General features: G+C 48.6%; 1 protein-coding gene across 1 annotated transcript; it reads left to right on the forward strand.

Moving 5' to 3' along the window:
- Nucleotides 1–741: 741 nt before the first annotated feature.
- KRT18 (keratin 18) lies at nt 742–4421 on the forward strand. The gene is made up of 7 exons (XM_067696660.1): nt 742–1231; nt 2016–2098; nt 2383–2539; nt 3092–3256; nt 3364–3489; nt 3671–3894; nt 4235–4421. Exons 1-7 carry the CDS (start codon nt 818–820, stop codon nt 4353–4355), a joined length of 1290 nt encoding a protein of 429 aa, XP_067552761.1. The 5' UTR covers nt 742–817; the 3' UTR covers nt 4356–4421.
- Nucleotides 4422–20417: the final 15996 nt, after the last annotated feature.

Below are 20417 nucleotides of genomic sequence, written 5' to 3' on the forward strand. Positions count from 1 at the left end.
GGACTCCTGTTCAAACCACAGAGTGCTCGAGGAAGGCCAGGCCTCAGTGGCAGTGGGCTGAGGGATGGGGAGGGAGTGGGAAGGTTCAGAGTGAACGTAATTGGTGAGTAAGCGTTTCTGTGGGTAATTGACGATACACGTGCATAGGATAGGGGCTGAGTGTGTGCTAGGGAACAAGTGCAGGAGGTCACGATTGGGAACCAAGTGTGTGGGGCGGTCGAGTGTAAACCAGCAGACTTGAGGCTCAGAATCGCGTTTCTCTTCCTCTTCTCCAGCCCCCAACTTTTCTTCCCCAGGACTCCTAGGGTTCCGGGATTCCCCAAGATGCCCCCTGCAGGTGGGAACTTGGGCTGCAGCTAAGGACAACGACGGAGACTCACACCCGACCCCAACACTCATCCCCCAAATTCTCAACCAGGCCTGTACCTCCCCTACCTGGGGGGGGGGGGTACCACGACGTCATTTCCTGCCCTGAAGTCCCAGCTGCCAGAGCCAACTTCACCTGCTGCCCACGGCTGTCCCGGCCCCACTCACTCACCGCCACCCTGGGGGCTGGAGGGTGACCTTAGCAGGACGGTGCTGAGGGGGCGGGGAAAGGCTGGAGAGGGTCAGGAACCTGAGGCGCGGAGTCCCCGCGGTCCACCTGTGGCGCAGGCTTCCGCGCTTCCGCGGCGATTCTGGTGGCGGAGGCGGGGCCTGTCGGGGGGCGGGTTCCCACCCACCCCCTCCCTGAGAGCTATAACTTGAGTTGCGGACCTCACACTCTCCCCGGCCCAGCACCTGAGTCCTGGCCTCGCTCTTTCCTCGCGGAACAAACATGAGCTTCAGCGCCCAGTCCACCTTCTCCAGGTACCGGTCCCTGGGCTCCGCGCAGTCACCTGGCCACGGGGTCCGACCGGTCAGCAGCGCTGCCAGCGTCTATGCAGGCGCCGGGGGCTCGGGCTCCCGGATCTCCGTGTCCCGCTCCACCAGCGTCCGGGGCGGCTGGGGGTCCGGGAACCTGGGCGCCGGGATGGCCGGGGGTCTGGTGGGTGTAGGGGGCATCCAGGGCGAGAAGGAGACCATGCAAGACCTGAATGACCGCCTGGCCTCCTACCTGGAGAATGTGAGGAGCCTGGAGGCCGATAATAGGAGACTGGAGAGCAAAATCCGGGAACACCTGGAGAAGAAGGGACCCCAGGTCAGAGACTGGGGGCACTACTTGAAGACCATCGAGGACCTGAGGCTTCAGGTAAGGGGGCATGGAGGGAGCAGCCCCAACTCCCAGCCACGTTTGACCCTCCAGTTATCCACTCCCCTCTTCCTCTCCCTCCCCCAAGGATAGGAATTTTAGTAGGGTGGGGTGCACGCACTCCTTCCCCTTGTCTATCTCCCGCCCCGCCCCCAACTCCACCCGCAGAAGGTTAGGAATGCCCCGAATTTCCATAGACATCGCCCGTGGTCACAGGGACCCCAAGGGTGGTGAATGGGCACAGGAGGGCCCTTCCCCAGGACAGAGTGGGAAGAGGAGGGGGGAGCTTCGCAGAGGAGTGGACAGCATAGACGGAAGTGAAACAAGGCTCAATAAAGAGGGCCCAGACACTCTGGCTTCTGGTGGAGAGGGGACAATTGGAGGGGTTAAGCAGATGTGGCTATAAGGCTGAGTCATCTGGGAGTAAAGAGGAGGCCCACAGGTGGGGCGGGGGTATGCGGAGCAGGTGCACTAGGAAAAATGCTGGGAGAGGGCCAGGGAGAGGGCGGTTTAGTAACTGCTCACTTCCGGGCTGGCCAGCCAACAGAGGCCTAGAAGGAAGGGCAGCAGGAGACTGGGAACGCTGGGATCTGAGACTCCAGGAAAGGAGGGAACAGTGTGAGGGGGCACAGGTAGAAGGGGATAGGTATACAAGGAAAGCCTCTGGTTATTCCAAGGACTAGGAAGGTTTTTTCGCTGAGACACATGACACCCTCCACACACTCAGCCCACCCCATCACTGACTTCCCATTCATGGAGCGACCTCTCTCTACAATCCCCCCAGATTTTTGCAAGTTCTGTGGACAATGCCCGCATCGTTCTGCAGATCGATAATGCCCGTCTTGCTGCTGATGACTTCAGAGTCAAGTAAGGCTGGGGGCTAGGAAGCTGGGGTCCGTTAGGGGGATCTTGTTCAGCTGTGGGTAGAGCTGGGTGGATGAGAATGAGGCTCCATCAGTTTATTCTTCACGTAACCCAGTGTAAGAACACTGTCCCCCAAGTGCCAGGAACAGTGCTCAGAGGATTACTGCCTGATTGGTGAATCAGGTGGCTGGTTTGCAGTGGGCATGGGGCTGCTCTTAGTAGGTGGCATGGGTTGAGAAGGTTCAGGATCAGAGACGGGGCCCTTCCAATCACCTCCACTCCCACAGGTATGAGACAGAGCTGGCCATGCGCCAGTCTGTGGAGAGTGACATCCACGGGCTCCGCAAGGTCATTGATGACACCAATGTCACCCGGCTGCAGCTGGAGACTGAGATCGAGGCTCTCAAGGAGGAGCTGCTGTTCATGAAGAAGAACCACGAGGAGGCAAGCAGGGGACCCTGGCCAAGCCAGGAACCAAGGGACCAAGATGAGTCTGGGCCGGGGACTAGACGGAGCAGGCCGCCTGCAAGCCGCCTTGCAGGGGAGTTTAGAACTACCAGCCTGAGTGCTTCTTCATCAGACTGTTGCCACGCTCGGTGGGTCGCCTGAATTAGAGTGTGATGAGGTCAAAAGGCCATGGGTGAGAGGATGAGATGAGGACCACAGTGGAAACAGCTAGCAGCAGAAGTGAGACCTGATGGAGGAGGTGAGGGAGGAAGGTACAAGGAGCAGGTTTGTAGATGGAGGGACAGGGTGAAGGGAGGAGAGAGAAGCCACCACCTGTGAGTGACAAGCATGGCGTTGACAGCTGGCATTTTAGCCATCTGGAGTAGAAGGTCCAGAACTGGCAACGCCCAGAGAGCAAAGTCAAGAGATTCCCCTGTTCTGTTCTCCAACTGATCCCGTAGGCTTCCCGGAAGAGACAGTCACAGGTGAAGAGGCTTCCTGGAGCTCTGACCCTGAGCACCTCCTCACTTTTGTCCCTTTCTCCTTTAGGAAGTAAAGGGTCTACAAAACCAGATTGCCAACTCTGGGTTGACCGTGGAGTTGGATGCCCCCAAAGCTCAGGACCTTGGCAAGATCATGGCAGACATCCGGGCCCAGTATGACGAGCTGGCTCAGAAGAACCGAGAGGAGCTGGACAAGTACTGGTCCCAGCAGGTACACGAGGGAGAGGGATGGATGCCAGGCTAAGCACAAGAGGCACGAGGGTGCGGGAGGGAGGCCGACAGAGAAGGAGGGACCTGAGGACTATATCCCCCCTGCAGATTGAGGAGAGCACCACAGTGGTCACCTCGAAGACCGCTGAGATAGGAGCTGCTGAGATGACACTCACGGAACTGAGACGCACTCTCCAGTCCCTGGAGATCGACCTGGACTCCATGAGAAATCTGGTGAGAGCCCTCAATGCCTTTCGCTCAGAAAGAGTTGTTTCTCTCTGTATTTCCCACCGCTTCTACTCACTACCCTAGTACCTGGCAAACAGTAGGCACTCAAAGTTTCAAAGAGGGCTGAAAGCTGCAGAGACTCTCCCTCCACCCTGTCTCACCCGACCCTCTCCCTATGCCCCTGCAGAAGGCCAGCCTGGAGAACAGCCTGAGGGAAGTGGAGGCCCGCTATGCCATGCAGATGGAGCAGCTCAATGGTGTCCTCCTGCACCTGGAGTCGGAGCTGGCCGAGACCCGGGCGGAGGGGCAACGCCAGACCCAGGAGTACGAGGCCCTGCTGAACATCAAGGTCAAGCTAGAGGCTGAGATCAACACCTACCGCCGCCTCCTGGAAGATGGGGAGGACTTCAGGTGAGTGGGGCTCTCCTCCTACCTGTATAAGCTGGGGTCAAGCTACCACTTCTCCCCAAAGCCTGAGCTTTTGTAAACCCCCCATGTGCCTGTTTATTGGTACCCACTGAGCACTGCGCCGGTGCTCTGCGCGTGCCCCGAGAAGAGAATAGACTAAATATTGCTCCTAGCTGTTCTTGGAGCACAGGTGGAATTTGGCCTTCAGTTTTCCTTTTATGGAGGAAGCAGCGAAGGGGCACTGGGACATGCAGGCGGGGATCGGGAGCCTTCTTTTCTCCACTTTCCTTGTTTCTCTTTTCTCTGCGGTGCTGTTTATAACTGGGGCTTTGTCTTCTGTTAGTCTTGCTGACGCCGTGGACAGCTGCAACTCCATGCAAACCATCCAGAAGACCACCACCCTGAAGTTTGTGGACGGCAAAGTGGTGTCTGAGACCTCAGACACCAAAGTTCTGAGGCATTGAGTCAGCAGAAGCAGGGTGCCCTGAGGAGCAAGAGGCCAATAAAAGTTGAGACATTACTGCATATCACTTTGTGTCTTCCGTGGCTCATTTCCTACTGCGAGCGTACGAATGCCCTGACTCCATAGTCCTATCCCTCTGATCAGGCAGAAATTGCCTCTGAGCCCAGAGGTTTCATATGGGTTGGGGAGTGGGCAGAAGAAGGGTCTGGTCACCTCAGAGAAAAAGAAGGGAGCCAGTAGATAGGATGGGCCAATGGCAGTGGGGAAAATTACAATAGAATTGTGAATCTTAACCTTAAAGAAAACTGATCATAAAGCCCCCACCTGACAGGTGCTCCTTAGTAGAAATCTGAGCCTGAGAGGGAAGTGGAGCCAAGGACAGAGGGCAAAGGAAAGGGGAAGAGGCGAGACCAGAGCACAACTGGCCCTCCCCATCCCTGTCACCCTGCATCCACGACCCACGGCCCACTGCTTCTCCCCACACACCCTTCCTACACTCAGCCCCAAATCAGTGGTCCCCTATGCTCTGCTCATTCACTTAATTGAGAATGGGATATGATTTTTAAGAGTCCTAGAGGTCTGGCTAGAATTGGAGTAAATGCAATCATGGCAGGTGAAGGACTAGTTTACACTAGTGGTTCCCATCTAAGTAAGTGGTCCCCTTCAGTAACCACCCAATTGGGTAATAATGAACACTTCCAGTTCTGTGCTTGTGTGTGTATGTGTGTGTGTGTGTGTGTGTGTGTGTGTGTGTGTGTAAGTGGTTTTCTTGTAAATAATTGCAGTAATTATTATCCTGTTAATCGCTACTATGCATTGAAAGTTTGCTTCTTGCTTGGTCCTTGGCCAGGTTATTTCATGTAATGCTCATGATCATCCCGATGGAGTAGGTATTATCTCATTTTTTTTTACATTATATAGACATTATATTTATTTATTTATTTATTTATTTATTTGTTTGCGGTACGCGGGCCTCTCACTGTTGTGGCCTCTCCCGCTGCGAAGCACAGGCTCCGGACACACAGGCTCAGCGGCCATGGCTCACGGGCCCAGCTGCTCCGCGGCACGTGGGATCCTCCCGGACCGGGGCACGAACCCGCGTCCCCTGCATTGGCAGGCAGATTCTTAACCACCGAGCCACCAGGGAAGCCCTAGACATTATTTTTTCATATTCTTTCCCATTATGGTTTATCACAGGATATTGAATATAGTTCCCTGTGCTATACAGTAGGACCTTGTTGTTTATCCATCCTGTATATAATAGTTACATCTGCTAATCCCACACTCCCAATCCATCTCTCACCCGCCACCCCCCAACCCCCGCCTTGGCAACCACAAGTGTATTCTCTATGTCTGTGAGTCTGTTTCTGTTTTGTAGATAGATTCATCTGTGCCATATTTTAGATTCCACATATAAGTGATATCATATGGTATTTGTCTTTCTCTTTCTGACTTACTCCACTTAGTATGATAATCCCTAGTTGCACAGTTCTGTGCTTTTGATTGGAAGTGTGTCATCTAGTAGTGAAAACAAAGGATGTCTAAAACTAATACGCTTTGATTGGAATGATAATTTACCTTTTTAAGTTAAAAAGTATAAAAAACAAGCACAAAATACAAGCAGAAAGAAGGAAAGAAAAATATGTCCCATTCCACTCCCCAGAGGTAACCACTGTAAAATAATTTCCTAAACTAGACATATACAAACACATTTTATTGTAGGTACGCAGGCTCATACTGTTCATCTTGATTTCTTAAACTCTGCTTTCTTCATTTCACAGTATAATTTGGACACCTTTCTGAATCAAAATATGCAGACTTGCTTTTTTTATTTTACCCAGATGAATGAATTTGGAATTTCTTCTACCTTCATGTGGAATCCATATGCATATTCCATTTACTATAAGGATATCGTTAGCCCAATACTGAGGGGGGGAAATGCAGAACTGTAGTGACTATGCATTCTGTCACCTCCCCTGTTTCAGTGCCAATTTCAATTAATTTTTTCCTACCCATTGTCCAGTTGAATGTTTATAACACATAAATCTGCTCTTAATCTGCAATAAAGAATAACTACTACACTCTACAAATTCTTTCTAAAAATCAGAACCTTGATCTGTGTAATGTCCAATCATGCTCCGCAGACCAATTTGAGAAATGATATCTAGGTCTTTCCTGACCCTCGCCTTAGTAATTTGTCAACCATCTAGTTTGAGAAACATCATACAAAATATATCGGCTTACCTGGTGGCACAGTGGTTAAGAATCCGCCTGCCAACGCAGGAGACGTGGGTTTGAGCCCTGGTCCAGGAAGATCCCACATGCCGCAGAGCAACTAAGCCTGTGCGCCACAACTACTGAGCCTGCGCTCTAGAACCCGCGAGCCACAACTACTGAGCCCACGTGCCACGATTACTGAAATCCATGCACTCTAGGGCCCTTGCTCCACAACAAGAGAAGCCACTGCAATGAGAAGCCCGTGCACCGCAAAGAAGAGTAGCTCCCGCTCACCGCAACTAGAGAAAGCCCACACACAGCAACGAAGACCCAATGCAGCCAAAAATATAAATAAATTTATTTTAAAAATATATATGATATAATTTTACATAAAATTTCTATTGCATCTGTATAGGAATGATGTTGGGATCATTATTTTATTTATTTATTTACTTTTAATAATTACTTTTTAAAAATTTATTTATTTTATTTGTTTAGTTTCGGCCGTGTTGGGTCTTCTTTGCTGCGCACGGGCTTTCTCTAGTCGTGGCGAGCAGAAGCTACTCTTCGTTGTGGTGCGCGGGCTTCTCACTGCGGTGGCTCCTCTTGTTGTGGAGCACGGGATCTAGGTGCGCAGGCTCAGTAGTTGTGGCGCACAGACTTTGTTGCTCCGCCGCATGTGGGATCTTCCCCGACCAGGGCTCGAACCCGTGTCCCCTGAATTGGCAGGAGGATTCTTAACCACTGTGCCACCAGGGAAGTCCCTATTTTATTTTTTTTGTTGTTATTATTATTTTTTGGCCGCGCCATGTGGCATGCGGGATCTTAGCTCCCAGAACAGGGATCAAACCCATGCCCCCTGCAATGGGAGCACGAAATCCTAACCACTGGACCGCCAGGGAATTCCCTAGGATCATTATTTTAGAAGGAACTTCAATAATTTTCTCTCAGGTCTCGGCAACAACAACCAAAAAGAAAACTGTTGTTTGGTGGGAAGGGAGCTATTATATTTAATTTCACATATACCTCATTCTTTTTAATAGCTGCCTGGTACTCTAGTGTGTGGAGTGAAAATTCACTTAACCAAGGTCTTCTAGCGATGCACGTCTTGGTCTCTAGTAGTTTTGCTTTCGCCAAAATGCTGCAATTAATGTTAATTAATATGCCCTGTGTGAGCATATCTAGGAATTTATCTATAAATTCCTAAAATGGTATGCTGGACTGCCATATTAACAAATATTTATGAAGTGCTTACTTTGTGCCAGGCTCTGTGATTATATACGTGGTAAAGAAAATTGGTATTGCCTCTACCTCGTGGAGGTCACAGCCTAATGGTCAACAGTATTTGCGTTTTTATTCATTCCTCACACAAAAACTTACTGAGCCTCTATTATGCACCAGCCACTCTTCTAGGCACTAGGGATTTTCAGTGAACAAAACAGACAAAATTCCTATCCTCATGGAGTTTATATTCTGGTGACAGGAGACAGATAATAAATGTGATATAGCATGTTAACAGGTGACAAGTGTTATAAGTTGGATAGAGGAGGCAGGGAGAATTGTAGTCAGGAAAGTGAAAAGGTGATGATCCCAGGATAATGAATCTTCAACTAATGGAAAACTGAGTTTTTACTTAAAAAATACAGTGTGTCTATTCTGCAGTCTCTAAAAACATGAGGGTCCTTGGAGAAAAGCTAAAGACAGCATTGTTCAAGCCCCTTTGTCCTTGAGAGACCCAGAGGAGGATGAGGCCAGGACAGGCAGCCCCTAAGGGTGCAGGGAAGCCCCCGGGGGGGGGGGGCGTCTTTATCACTGTCAGGCCCGAAGAGAAGATGAGTCAGAGAGGCTGCAAAGCGAGCAGAGCAAGGGCTGCTCTTCCTGAGCCCCACGAGAGGTCACCTGGGAGCTTCTGCAGGCAGGGAACCCCACTGCCTCTGGGTGCCTGGGTTCTACTACCTGGAGGAAAACTTCCTACCTGAAAGCAAGGCGCCCTAGTGAAGCGCGTCTCCTCCTTCTTAAACCTACCTTCCCTGAATAAACATAACAATCACCTATCCCGCTTCTTCCTTCCCAATCTCTCTTCAACCCCTACTTTGTCCCCTGACCCCAGTCTTTGCAGGAGTCTACAGGATATGAATCCTTGGGGCAAGATGGGAGAGCTTTACTTTCTGACGTTTGTTTTAGGAAAGCCGTCGAGGTAGTATTCTTGCCCCATCTGCCATACCATTTTCCAAATGTGTAAGTATGACATGGCACGTGCTCCCTCTGACCACATAGGTGCCCCGGAAGTCTGATGAGCCCCTACAAAGGGTTGCGCTGCCCTGGCTGGCCACCACTGGAATTTAGCCAGGAGGAATCTATCTACCCGGGCCCTTAGCCAGGAGAGACTGATGTGGTACGGTGAGCAGACAGGCCTGAGACTAGACTGACCCCAGCCAACATTATGGGATGTGTACCTGCCCGAGGATGAAGCAGAAAGTCCCTGGCAGAGGCTGAGCAGTGTCTGCAACTAAGTTGATCGAAGTAACCCGAGATGATGCGTGGGGTATGACTAGCCCTCCCATCGGACAATGTCTCACAGTTCCCAGGGTCCTTATGCATTTGATCCTCATCACAGTCCTGTGAGGTAGGCAAGGCAGTGGTTATTACTGGCTCTGGCCCAGAGACATGGGCGTAGAGGCTCGCAGAGATCATGTGGCTTGTCCGAAGCTACAGAGCGAGAAGCTTAACGCAGGAAAGCACATCTCCAGATTCCCAGTCCCAAACTCTTTCCTGTGTGGATTACAACTTAACCCAGGGGTTCTCAGCCCTGGATGTACATTTGAATCACCTGGCGAGATTTATAAATAATACCAAGGCCAGGTCCCACCTCCAGAGATCCTGACTCAGTTGTTCTGAGGTTGGGGTGCAGGCCTCCAGGCAAACGTTAAAAGAGCTCCTAGGTGATTCCATTGGGCAAGCAGTGTTGAGAGTCAGACCCAAGTTGTACCGAGGGTCAGCACCATGGCCTTCCCTCCTTTCCTCACAGAAAGGAAAAAGGAGATCAAGGACTCTGGTGTGGTCTGGCTGCTTTGAGCCTAAGAAAAGGAAATGGCAAGCTTGACATTTTAAATTCTTTTTAAATTTAAATTTTAAATTCTTGTCTGAAGAGGACCGGGCTGCTCCTAAGAAAGACTTCCCAGATGAATCTCTTAACTCCTGTAGCCACAGGGCTGATGCCGCTGAAACCTTACCAGGTCTCATGGGAAAAGCCGAGAGATTAAGGAGGAATCCGAAGAATGGGCAAAGGGGCTTTGGGATCTGTGTGAGGATGCTGAACGCCCAGGCCCCACTAAATCTCACTGTCTGGCAGAGGCAGCCCTTCCTTCTCCGTCTAACGAGGCTGGTCCTGTCTTGCTTGGAGACTCTGTAAAAACCTCACCTGAGGTGGTCAATGTGCAATGGGTGGCTCAGACACGTAACTAGGGGGACAAGTACAAAATCGGACCCTAGAGGAAAAGACTCACAAGATTAACAAAGATTTTTGCTATATTATTAAACATAAACTTGGGGAATATGGGTGGGGTGGGATTCTAAAGATGCTATACCAGAGAGGAAGGAACACAGTTTTAGAATTGGGCTGATTTTTTTTTTTTTTTTGCAGGGGGGGGGGCCTCGCCTCGCAGTTTGTGGGATCTTAGTTCCCTGACCAGGGATTGAACCCAGGCCCTTGGCAGTGAAAGCACAGAGTCGTAACCACTGGACCACCAGGGAATTCCCTGGGCTGAAGTTTTTAATATGGGTTCAGAGATTCCAAGCTCGGTGTGCTAACTCCAGCAGTTAGGGATGATTTTATCTCTTTCCTTAGTTAATTTGTTAAAATCTGGATTCAGGAGTGGTGTACCACAAATGAAGCTGCAGTGCAAGAAATCCTGTTGCATAATGCAGAGAAAGGAATCCAAAGACTTAAAGAGAGAGGAATGTTGAAGCGGATTTATCATGTACAATCCACTCACTCATCCCTAAGTAATTCCCCCAAGAGGGCCTAGGGGAAAAGTCCTTCACTGAGGCATTGAGAAATATACTGGTAAGAGAAGCACAGCCTGCTTAAAAAGGGCTGTGCTGATTTTTCTCTGCACTCAGGAATGAAGATGGACGGGCTGCTATGGAAATGGGCTTCCTGATTTCCATAGCAATGATGGATCCCAGCATGGAACAGCCAGGGGCAGCAGTTGACCACCAGAGGCAAGGTAGGTTTGGTTACCTTAAAAGGCAACCGGGCCAGCATAATAATCAGAATGGTCTGACCCACAGGAATCTTCGGCAGTCATTACCTGGTCATAGGATTCTAGTTCTAAAATAAGTAGGCGGTCTATTAAAGTCATCTTTTGTTTTTCTCTTATAAATGCGCCTATAAGAAATTCGCTTCAAGTCAAGGATATAAAAGTAAAAGAATGAAAAAAGAAGATATATCATGAAATATCAATTGAGAGAAAGCAGAAGTGGCAATATAAATATCAGATAAAGTAGACTTCAGAGCAAAGAAACCTTGCCAGAGATAGAAAGAGACATTACGTAATGATGAAAAGTCAATTCACCAAGAAGATATACCAATCCTAATGTGTATGCACCAAACAACAGAGCTGTAAAATTTGTGAAGCAAAAAAATTGATTGAACTGAAAGGAGAAATAGACAAATCCATGATTATAGTTGGAGACTTCAACACCCCTCTCTTATTAATTAATAGAACGACTAGACAGAAAATCAGCAAAGCTATAGAGGAACTCAAAAACAGCATGAACCAAGACCTCATTGTCACTTATAAAACACTCCACCAACAACAGCAGAATACACATTTTTTTCAAGTGCCCACCGGACATATACCAAGACAGGCCATATCCTGGGCCACAAAACAAACCTCAAAAAATTGAAAAGAATTTAAATAATAGAGAATGTTTTCTCTGACCACAATGGAATCAAACTAGAAATCAACAGCAGAAAGATAATAGGAAAATCTCCAAACACTTGGAAACTAAACAACACACTTCTAAGTAATCCATGGGTCAAAGAAGTCTCAAAGGAAACTTAAAAACACATTGAAGTGAATGAAAATTTACAAATGGTAGGATACAGATGAAAAATTAAATTAAAAGTGGTAGGATACAGATGAACCAATGTTGAGAGAGAAATTTATGCTCAGCTTCCATTTCGAGAACCTAGAAAAAGAACAGCAAAATAAACCCTTAGCAAGCAGAAAGAAGAACATAATAAGGAGAGCAGAAATTTTGAAAACAGTGACACAGAAAACAGAAAAGCAATGGAGAAAATCAGTGAAACAAAGAACTATTTATTTGAAAAGATGAATAAAATTACAAACTTCTAGCAAGACAGACAAATTAAAAAAGAAAGAAGAAACAAATTGCCAACAACAACAATGAAATGGGATTTTTTTTTTTTGTAGACAGAGACAAGATTATGCTAAAATTTATATGGAAAGGCAAAGAAACAAGAATAGCTAAAACAATTACATAAAAGTGGGAAAAATCAGTCTACATGATTTGAAGACATTATTATCACTATAGTAATCAAGATTGTGTGGTATCGGTGGAGGGACAGACACACAGATCAATGGAACACCATAGAGAACCCAGAAATAGATTCACACAAATATGCCCAAATTTTTGACAAAAGCATTAAAATAAATCAATAGAGAAAAAAAATAGCCTTTTCAACAAGCAGTACTGGAGCAACTGGACACTTACAAACAAAAAACAACAACAACCGTCTTGACCCATGTCTTACACCTTATACAAAAATTAACTCAAAATTGATCACAAACTTAAGTGGAAGACATAAAACTATAAGGAAAAAAACATAGGAGAAAATGTTTGAGATCCAGAGCTAGGCAGAGCTCATAGACTTGACGTCAACAGCATGCTCTATAAAAGGAAAAAATTGCTAAGTTGGACTTCATCAAAATTAAAAGTGTTTACTCTGTGAAATAAGCTGTTCAGAGGATGAAAAAACAGACTAGGAGAAAATATTTGCAAACCATACATCCTACAGGTACCAGTGTCTATAACATATAAAGAGTTCTCAAAACTCAACAGTGAAAAATAAACAATCCACTTAGAAAACGGGTTAAAGACCAGAAGAAACAGTTCCCTGAAGAGGATATACAGATGGCAAATAAGCACATGAAAAGATGTTCAATGTCACTATTAGGGAAATGCAAATTAAAATCACAATAAGAGATCACGACACACCTATTAGAATGACTAAAATTTAAAAATGGACAACACCAAAAGCTGGAGCAGATGTGGAGAAACTGGAACACTCATACATTGCTGGTGGGAATGCAAAATGGCACAGCCGCTTTGCAATACAGTTTGGCAGTTCCTTAAAAATTTAAACACATGGGGGCTTCCCTGGTGGCGCAGTGGTTAAGAATCCGCCTGCCAATGCAGGGGACACAGGTTCGAGCCCTGGTCCGGGAAGATCCCACATGCCACGGAGCATCTAAGCCCGTGGGCCACAACTACTGAGCCTGTGCTCTAGAGCCCGTGAGCCACAACTACTGAGCCTGCATGCCACAACTACTGAAGCCCACGCACCTAGAGTCCGTGCTCTGCAAAAAGACAAGCCACCACAATGAGAAGCCTGCACCGCAACAAAGAGTAGCTTCCACTCGCCACAACTAGAGAAAGCCCACACGCAGCAATGAAGACCCAGCAGCCAAAAATAAATAAATAAAATAAATTAATTTTTAAAAGAATCTAAACACACAACCCAGCATTTGCACTCTTGGGCATTTATTCTAGAGAAATAAAAACTTTATCTTCATACAAGAACCTGTACAGGAAAACCAACAACAAAGAATAAACTTAAGGGCTTCCCTGGTGGCGCAGTGGTTGAGAATCCACCTGCCAATGCAGGGTACACGGGTTCGAGCTCTGGTCCGGGAAGATCCCACATACCACGGAGCAGCTAAGCCCGTGCGCCACAACTACTGAGCCTGTACTCTAGAGCCCGCGAGCCACAATTACTGAGCCCGTGTGCCACAGCTACTGAAGCCTGCGTGCCTAGAGCCCGTGCTCCACAACTGGAGAAGCTACTGCAATGAGAAGACTGCGCACTGCAACGAAGAGTAGCCCCTGCTCGCTGCAGCTAGAGAAAGCCCACTCACAGCAACAAAGACCCAACACAGCCAAAAATAAATAAATAAAATAAATAAATTTATTTTAAAAATAAACTTAAAATAGCTAAAAACTAGAAGAAATACTGATGTCCTTCAACAGGTAAATGGTTAAATTGGGGTACCACATCCATGTGGTAGCATACTTCTCAGCTACATATGAAATAGCCCAGATGAATCTCCAGGGAATTATGCTAAGAAAAGCCAATCCCAAAAGGTCACATATTGTATGATTCCATTTCTATTCCATTCCTTTTTGTTTGTTTGTTTAATATTTATTTATTTGGCTGTGCTGAGTCTTTGTTGCGGCATGCAGAATCTAGTTCCCTGACCAGGGCTAGAACCCATGCCCCCTCCATTGGCAGCACGGAGTCTTAACCACTGGACCGCCAGGCAAGTCCCTCCTGAAATGGCAAGGTTATAGAAATGGAGAACAGCTTAGTAACTGCGGGGAATGGGATGGGGGGCGGGGGGGCGGTGGTTAAGGGGGAAATGGGGCCAGAGGGAAGTGTGCGTGGCCATACAAAGACGACACTAGAGATCCTTGTGGTGATGGAAATGTCCTGTACCTTTACTTTATCAATGTCAAAATCTTGTCTGTGACGTAGTACTATAGTACTATAGTTTGGTAAGATGCTACCCTTGGGGCAAACTGGGTAAAGGGTACATGGGATTTCTCTGTGTTATTTCTGACAACTGCACGTGTGTACAATTATCTCAAACTAAAAAGTTTAATTTTTAAAAAATGGGTATGTAAAATGTTTCGCATTTACTTTCTCCCCCCAAAAAATTAAGGTTGCTTTTTAATATTCAATCCTTATCCTAAACATTTACGCGCGTTCAGCGCGCGCGCGCGAATACACACACACACACACACACACACACACACACACACGCGAGATTTTTTTCCCTTTGAGTGTTATGTGTTACGATAGGAAAGTTCTCCTCCTTCTTATCTTAGGAGACTGAGGGTTGGTTGCAGGTGCCACAGGACTCGCCCTGGGACTTGCTCCCAGGAGCCCCAGGACAAACTGGAAACCAGGAGACTCTCCCGGGGGAGGGGGGGGTTGCTGGGGAAGCGGCGGCAGGAAGCGCGGCGACCCTGCCCCAGGTGCGAACCCAGCCTCGGCGGGGCCACGGGACAGGTGGCACTGCCCTGAGCTCTCGGGGCTGCAGACACCCAGGCGCCCCCCGCTGACTCCACTGGGGACGGGAGACGCGAGGGGGGCGGGAGAGGCAGACCCGAGGATGTGGGGACTGAGCGAGAGAAAGGAGGGTGCGGGCCGGAATGCGACTTCCCCACGCGGTTTGCTCGGGACACGACACGAGACGGCGGGCGGCGCAGAGCCGGGAAGCAGCTCTCCCAGCTCCAGAGAGTCCTTTAGGGCGAATTTTTGAGAGTTAGGGTCCCGCTTCCCACCCCTCGCCGCCCGTCCGCACGCCCCTCGCTCCCCGCGGTCCCGGGCTCTGGCGCCACCTCTCCATCTCTCCCGGCATCCCCATCCGTTCCCACCAGGCCTGTGGCTTTAAGGGGAATCCCCCCCCCCAGACACAAAGCTTCTTTTTGTTCTCCCAGTTCCTCTTTGCCCCTCAGCCCCGCCCACGAGGACTGCGACCTTGGAGGAGGCCTTGGATGTGGTCTGGTTTGAGCAGGGCCAGCGGGTGCCAGGGCAGCGTGTTGGCCAGGTGCCCGCTGACGGAGATCGGGAGCAAGGACGGCTCCGGACCCAGGTTAGCCCTCCAGCTGGGCTGCCCAGCCACAAACCCCAGGAGAACCACTCACTCGCTGGGTGACCCTGGGCGGTTTCCTTATGTCAATGCCTTAGTTTCCTTGTTCCTAAAATAGGGCTAAGGGTAGTGCATGCTTCTTGGGGTTGTGGTGGGAATAAATGAATCAACAGGTGTAAAGCTTGTAGGACCCTGCCCAGCCCATAGTAAGCGTTATGTAAGGCTTGATATTATTACAGGTAGTTGAGCACCAGAATTCCCATGTCCTCTTCTCAGGTTCCATAATTGCCCCTGCCCTTTCCCTCTCTGGAAGGCCTGTCACAATCTGCTTATGCCTACTGTCACCAGGAATGAGAAGGGTGGTGCACAGACGCCCGCACACACACACCCCCAGTCAGTCCCCTCACCCCGGCCCAGGTCTCTCTCCCCTCTCCGCACCCTAGGGAAAGCCTCAGCTCTCCTTGGGAAAGGGGGGTAAGGGGGGAGGTTTTCGAGCCCCCCCTGGTCAGGGTCACGGACCAGAGTGTGAAAAGCTGGGAGGTTCTAAAATCTGAATCCTTGTCCCAACCAAATTACCTCCATGACCTTGAGTCAGCCACCCTCCGGGCCTGATTTTTTTCCTGAGTGTAATAAAGATATTGCTTTTTTGAGTACACGTTTATTAGGTAGACACTGGCCTGGCCTGCCCTAACAACTTGAAAGGTTGTTGTGAGGATTACCTGAAATGATACAGGCGGAAGTGAGTCATGAGGTTCCACAGAGTTCCACACATTCTACAGTCCTGGAATTATAGGAGGCCTGCCAGGTCACACAGTGCCTGACTTCCCGCTCCTCCCACCTCCCAGCCATGTCAGCTCCAGGAGATTAGGGATTTTGATCTGCTTTGTCCTCAGAAATGACCCCAGCCACCTAGTACAGTGCACATAATAGGTGGCCAATAAATGTTTGAATGAATGAATGTTCAAATTTGGCCTCTCAGGGTAGGAATCTTCTTTGTAGCCCTCCGGACATCTGGCTTCAGTGTGAAGACTTTAAGATAGCCTATAAGTATCTAAAAAAAAAATTATATATATATATATATATATATATATATATATATAACTGAATCACTTTGCTGTATACCTGAAACTAACACAATATTGTAAATCAACTACACTTGAATTAAAAAAATTTTTTTAAAGATAGCCTGTAAGTGACATTAAGATAGTGCCCCTGTTGCGCACTCTGATTCCAAAAATATTATTTCTACTTATACTGGGCTGAAATCTACCTCCTTCCAACTTTCTAGACACAGCTCTGCCTGCTGAAGTTACACAAAACTCCCTCCTCCATGAGATTTTATCTGTGAGTGATTATTATTCTCTTAACCTGTGTAGAGGGAGCCCCAAGCACTGTGTACAGATTTAGCTCCACTGCTGGCCTCAGCCCCACCTGCCTGGGGCTGAACTGGGGAAGCACTGTTCTACAAAAGAACAACTCAAGGAATTTGAATGAATGAATGGTTTTAGTGATCCTCAGGTCTTGGGAAGCTGTTTCTCCCAAAGGCCCTGATCAGAACGTGATGAAGTGGCTGGTGCTGCAACAGGAGGGATTTAGGGTAAGCTTCTAGGGGTTCTCAGGCGTTGCAATGCCCTGGGCCTAAAGCACACAGAGCTCTCCCCCACCCCACCCCAAGCAGCAGGGTTGAGTGGGTGCCTGCCAAATTAACTGACCTTTCTCTACCACCCAACCTGTCAGGATCTGAAGACATTCATTTACACTGTTGAACTTCCTCCAGGCCTTTCCCACACATACCTGTGTTAGAGTCCTGCTTTGTGTCCCCAGCTAGAGCTAATGATTTATACTCAAGGCCAGATGAAAGGGCTTGGGAGGCCAGGGGGAAGGGAGGGAAGCAGGGAGAGGCTTTGAAGCCTCCTAGGTTTGGGGAATGAATTACAGTCCCTTGTGGCCCATGTCCTACACCCCAAGTTAGTTCCCTTGGCCAGACATATCGCTCCTTTCCCTCTTCTTCCAAAAGCCACTACAGTCTCTTCCAGGAAACCTTCCTCACTCTTCTCTATCCCCATCACCCTGCCCTACACTGACTGATGTCTAAACGTCTCTATCCCCATTACCTTGCCCTACCCTCACTAACCTCTAAAGCAGTGTTTTTCAAATGGAAGGGTATGAGCAGAAGAGTTGACTAACCAGCATATAAATATATATATATATTTTTAAATTAATTTATTTATTATTTTGGGCTGTGTTGGGTCTTCATTGCTGCACACGGGGCTTTCTCTACTTGCGGCGAGCAGGGTCTACTCTTTCTCTAGTTGCGGCGAGCAGGGTCTGCTCTTCCTTGCAGTACGTGGGCTTCTCATTGCAGTGGCTTCTCTTGCTGCAGAGCAGGGGATCTAGACGCGCGGGCTTCAGTAGTTGTGGCTCGCGGGCTCTAGAGCGCAGGCTCAGTAGTTGTGGCGCACAGGCTTCGTTGCTCCGCGGCATATGGGATCTTCCCGGACCAGGACTCGAACCCACGTCCCCTGCACTGGCAGGCGGATTCTTAACCACTGCACCACCAAGGAAGTCCAGCTGATCTCTGAGCTTCTCCAGGCAGTTGTGGAGGATAAACAATTTTATTCTTCTCCCATTTTCGAGATATCTCAAGAGAAGCACTTGTGTGGATATGTGATTGGAGTAAAATGCTGTGAGATGAAAAAGCCCCAAGGCCAGCTTCCGCCTCAGATTCTGCATCCATAACACACCCAAATGATGCAGTATTGCCCTCTCACTACCTTTTGAATGAATGAGTGAATGAATGAACAAATAAATGAGTGAATAACCTACCAAGATGGGACTCTACAGGCAGAACACTCAAGGGAAGGAGTAATAAGGAGAGTAGGGGGATCTTTTAAGCTGTTAACAGTCATCTTTCTCCCTTTGTAGCTCCTCTTTGTACAAAGAAATAGAACCCAGTGGGAGAATAGTTGAACTTCCTCAGTCTGTGGCCCCACTTCACAGCCACAGACTCTCGGGAAACCTCAAGGGCTTTCCAACAGGCCCCAACCCAAGCCATCCTAGCCAGAGGAAAATCCTGTGTGTTACAAAAGCCCTAGCGTGAATATTAAAGCATGGGGAATGAATACTAAGCTCATGTAAGGTAGTTGCTACCATTTTTTTAAATTTCCAGGTACAGAAATTACACAGCCTCCCTGAGTCACTTAAACAGCCTTTGTAATAGGAAGTGCTAAAACTATAAATCTTGCTGTCATTTAGGAATGCCCAGTGCAAATGTTTACAGGCCCCAGGCACCATTTTCCACCTCTCCTTTGAAGGGCTTTGCAGTTCTCCCCTGGGGTCAATCCTGCATTCCACACGTGTTCAAGGGAGGGGAAGGAGGAGCAGGTTCCTGCTTTGGGGATAGCTTGAACCCAGGTGGAGACCTTAGCCCTAACTGATTCAAAACAAGAAAGTGTTCAAATAAAAATTCAAGCAACGAAGTATGAGACAAGGATTCAAGAAAGGTCATGAGCTAAATTCAGAGCCAAGGAATGGCAGGGCAGTAAACACTACAGGAGTTCAGAGGAAAGGCGGTGATCATGATTCATGCACAAGTGGAATCCAAGGGATGCTAGGGCTTGTGCACGGGGAGAAGTGTGCGTTCCAGCTGAGAGAATAATGAGAACACAGCCCCCAAGGTCAACTGAGTGCCTAGCACATAGTAGGTATTCAATAAATACATGTTCATAGTGTCCCAGAGAATCTGAGTCTGCTCTTGGCTGTAGCAATGGCAAGAGAGCATGGGCGGGCAAATGCCAGGTCTCAGGCAGTCAGTCCATCACCAGAGAGATAACCTCGGACTGGCAGAAGAAGCAGCGACATACAGTGGGGCTGAGCTGAGCCAAAAGCACAGACAAAGAGGTCTTTTCCCTGCAGCTACTATCTAGGATGCCAGCCCCCTAGCTGCCCCAAGACCTCGGGCCTAAATAAGGGGGTGACATCCTGCCTGTCGAACCTGGCTCTGCCCATCCAGGGTCTCAAAGGCCTGCTGCCCACCTTAGCACTGCTTTGAGCCTGTCTGGCACCAGGCCCAGCCACGCTCTGCTCTGCAGAGCTCTCAGATCCTTGGGTTGGCAGGGCTAAGGGTGGCTGGACTGTGACAGCCCTGGTCAAAGCAAAGCCTTGCTGGGGTTCCCTGGAGCTGTGTCTCACGTGCCACCCACTTCCAGGCCTCTCTCACCCCTCCCCAGCCCTCCCCAGCAAGTTCTCTTGTTTGTTCAAGCTCCCACTAAGTGATGTACAGTGATCCTCAAAAGGCAATAACAAACCTCATCTAACAATTTCGAACTCCAGAAAGCTCTGAAGACCAGAAGTTTTTTTTTAGTTCCCCAGCCAGGGACCAGGGATTGAAACTGCGCCCCCCTGCAGTGGAAGCGTGGAATCTTAACCACTGGACCCAGAAGTTTTTTGTAATTCACTCACCTGCAAAACCTAACCTAGAAACATCAAGGTTTTATATATTCCGCCTAGGAGGAATGTTTCTGCGTCTCACTGCATAAATAGTAAAGTATGTGATTCCGTGATTCCAGGGGCCACCTCAAACCTCACTGGGGTTTTCCTTATACATTATATGCACTACATTTCCTTTCTAAAATGTAAAAGATTCTGAATCCCAAGGGTCACCTGGACCTCAGGATTGGGTTTCAGGGGTTGTGGACTTGCAGCATCAGCCCAGGCTTAAATTTAGAGCAAACAGATTCCAAGCTTGAATGCCTGCTCCTTAGAGCTGGTTGCGGAAGGGATCCCAGGAAGACAAGACAGGGCGGGGGGGACGCGGACAGCTCAGGCAGTAACTATTTCCCAAATGGGACACAAGTGCAATGTTCCCATGCTTTAACGATCACGCAGCAGCCCAGGGGCACACCAGCTGCCCAGCAGCCATGGCTTCACCCTTTCCAGCGGCC

Source organism: Pseudorca crassidens, chromosome 11 (genome assembly GCF_039906515.1).
Source record: "Pseudorca crassidens isolate mPseCra1 chromosome 11, mPseCra1.hap1, whole genome shotgun sequence".
Taxonomy (NCBI): Eukaryota; Metazoa; Chordata; class Mammalia; order Artiodactyla; family Delphinidae; genus Pseudorca; species Pseudorca crassidens.

Coding starts and splice junctions, on each gene's coding strand:
- KRT18 (XM_067696660.1), top strand. CDS start 818: ATGAGCTTCAGCGCCCAGTCCACCTTCTCCAGGTACCGGTCCCTGGGC. Junction 2,099..2,382: donor GCTGATGACTTCAGAGTCAA/GTAAGGCTGGGG, acceptor CCACTCCCACAG/GTATGAGACAGAGCTGGCCA. Junction 3,895..4,234: donor GAAGATGGGGAGGACTTCAG/GTGAGTGGGGCT, acceptor GTCTTCTGTTAG/TCTTGCTGACGCCGTGGACA.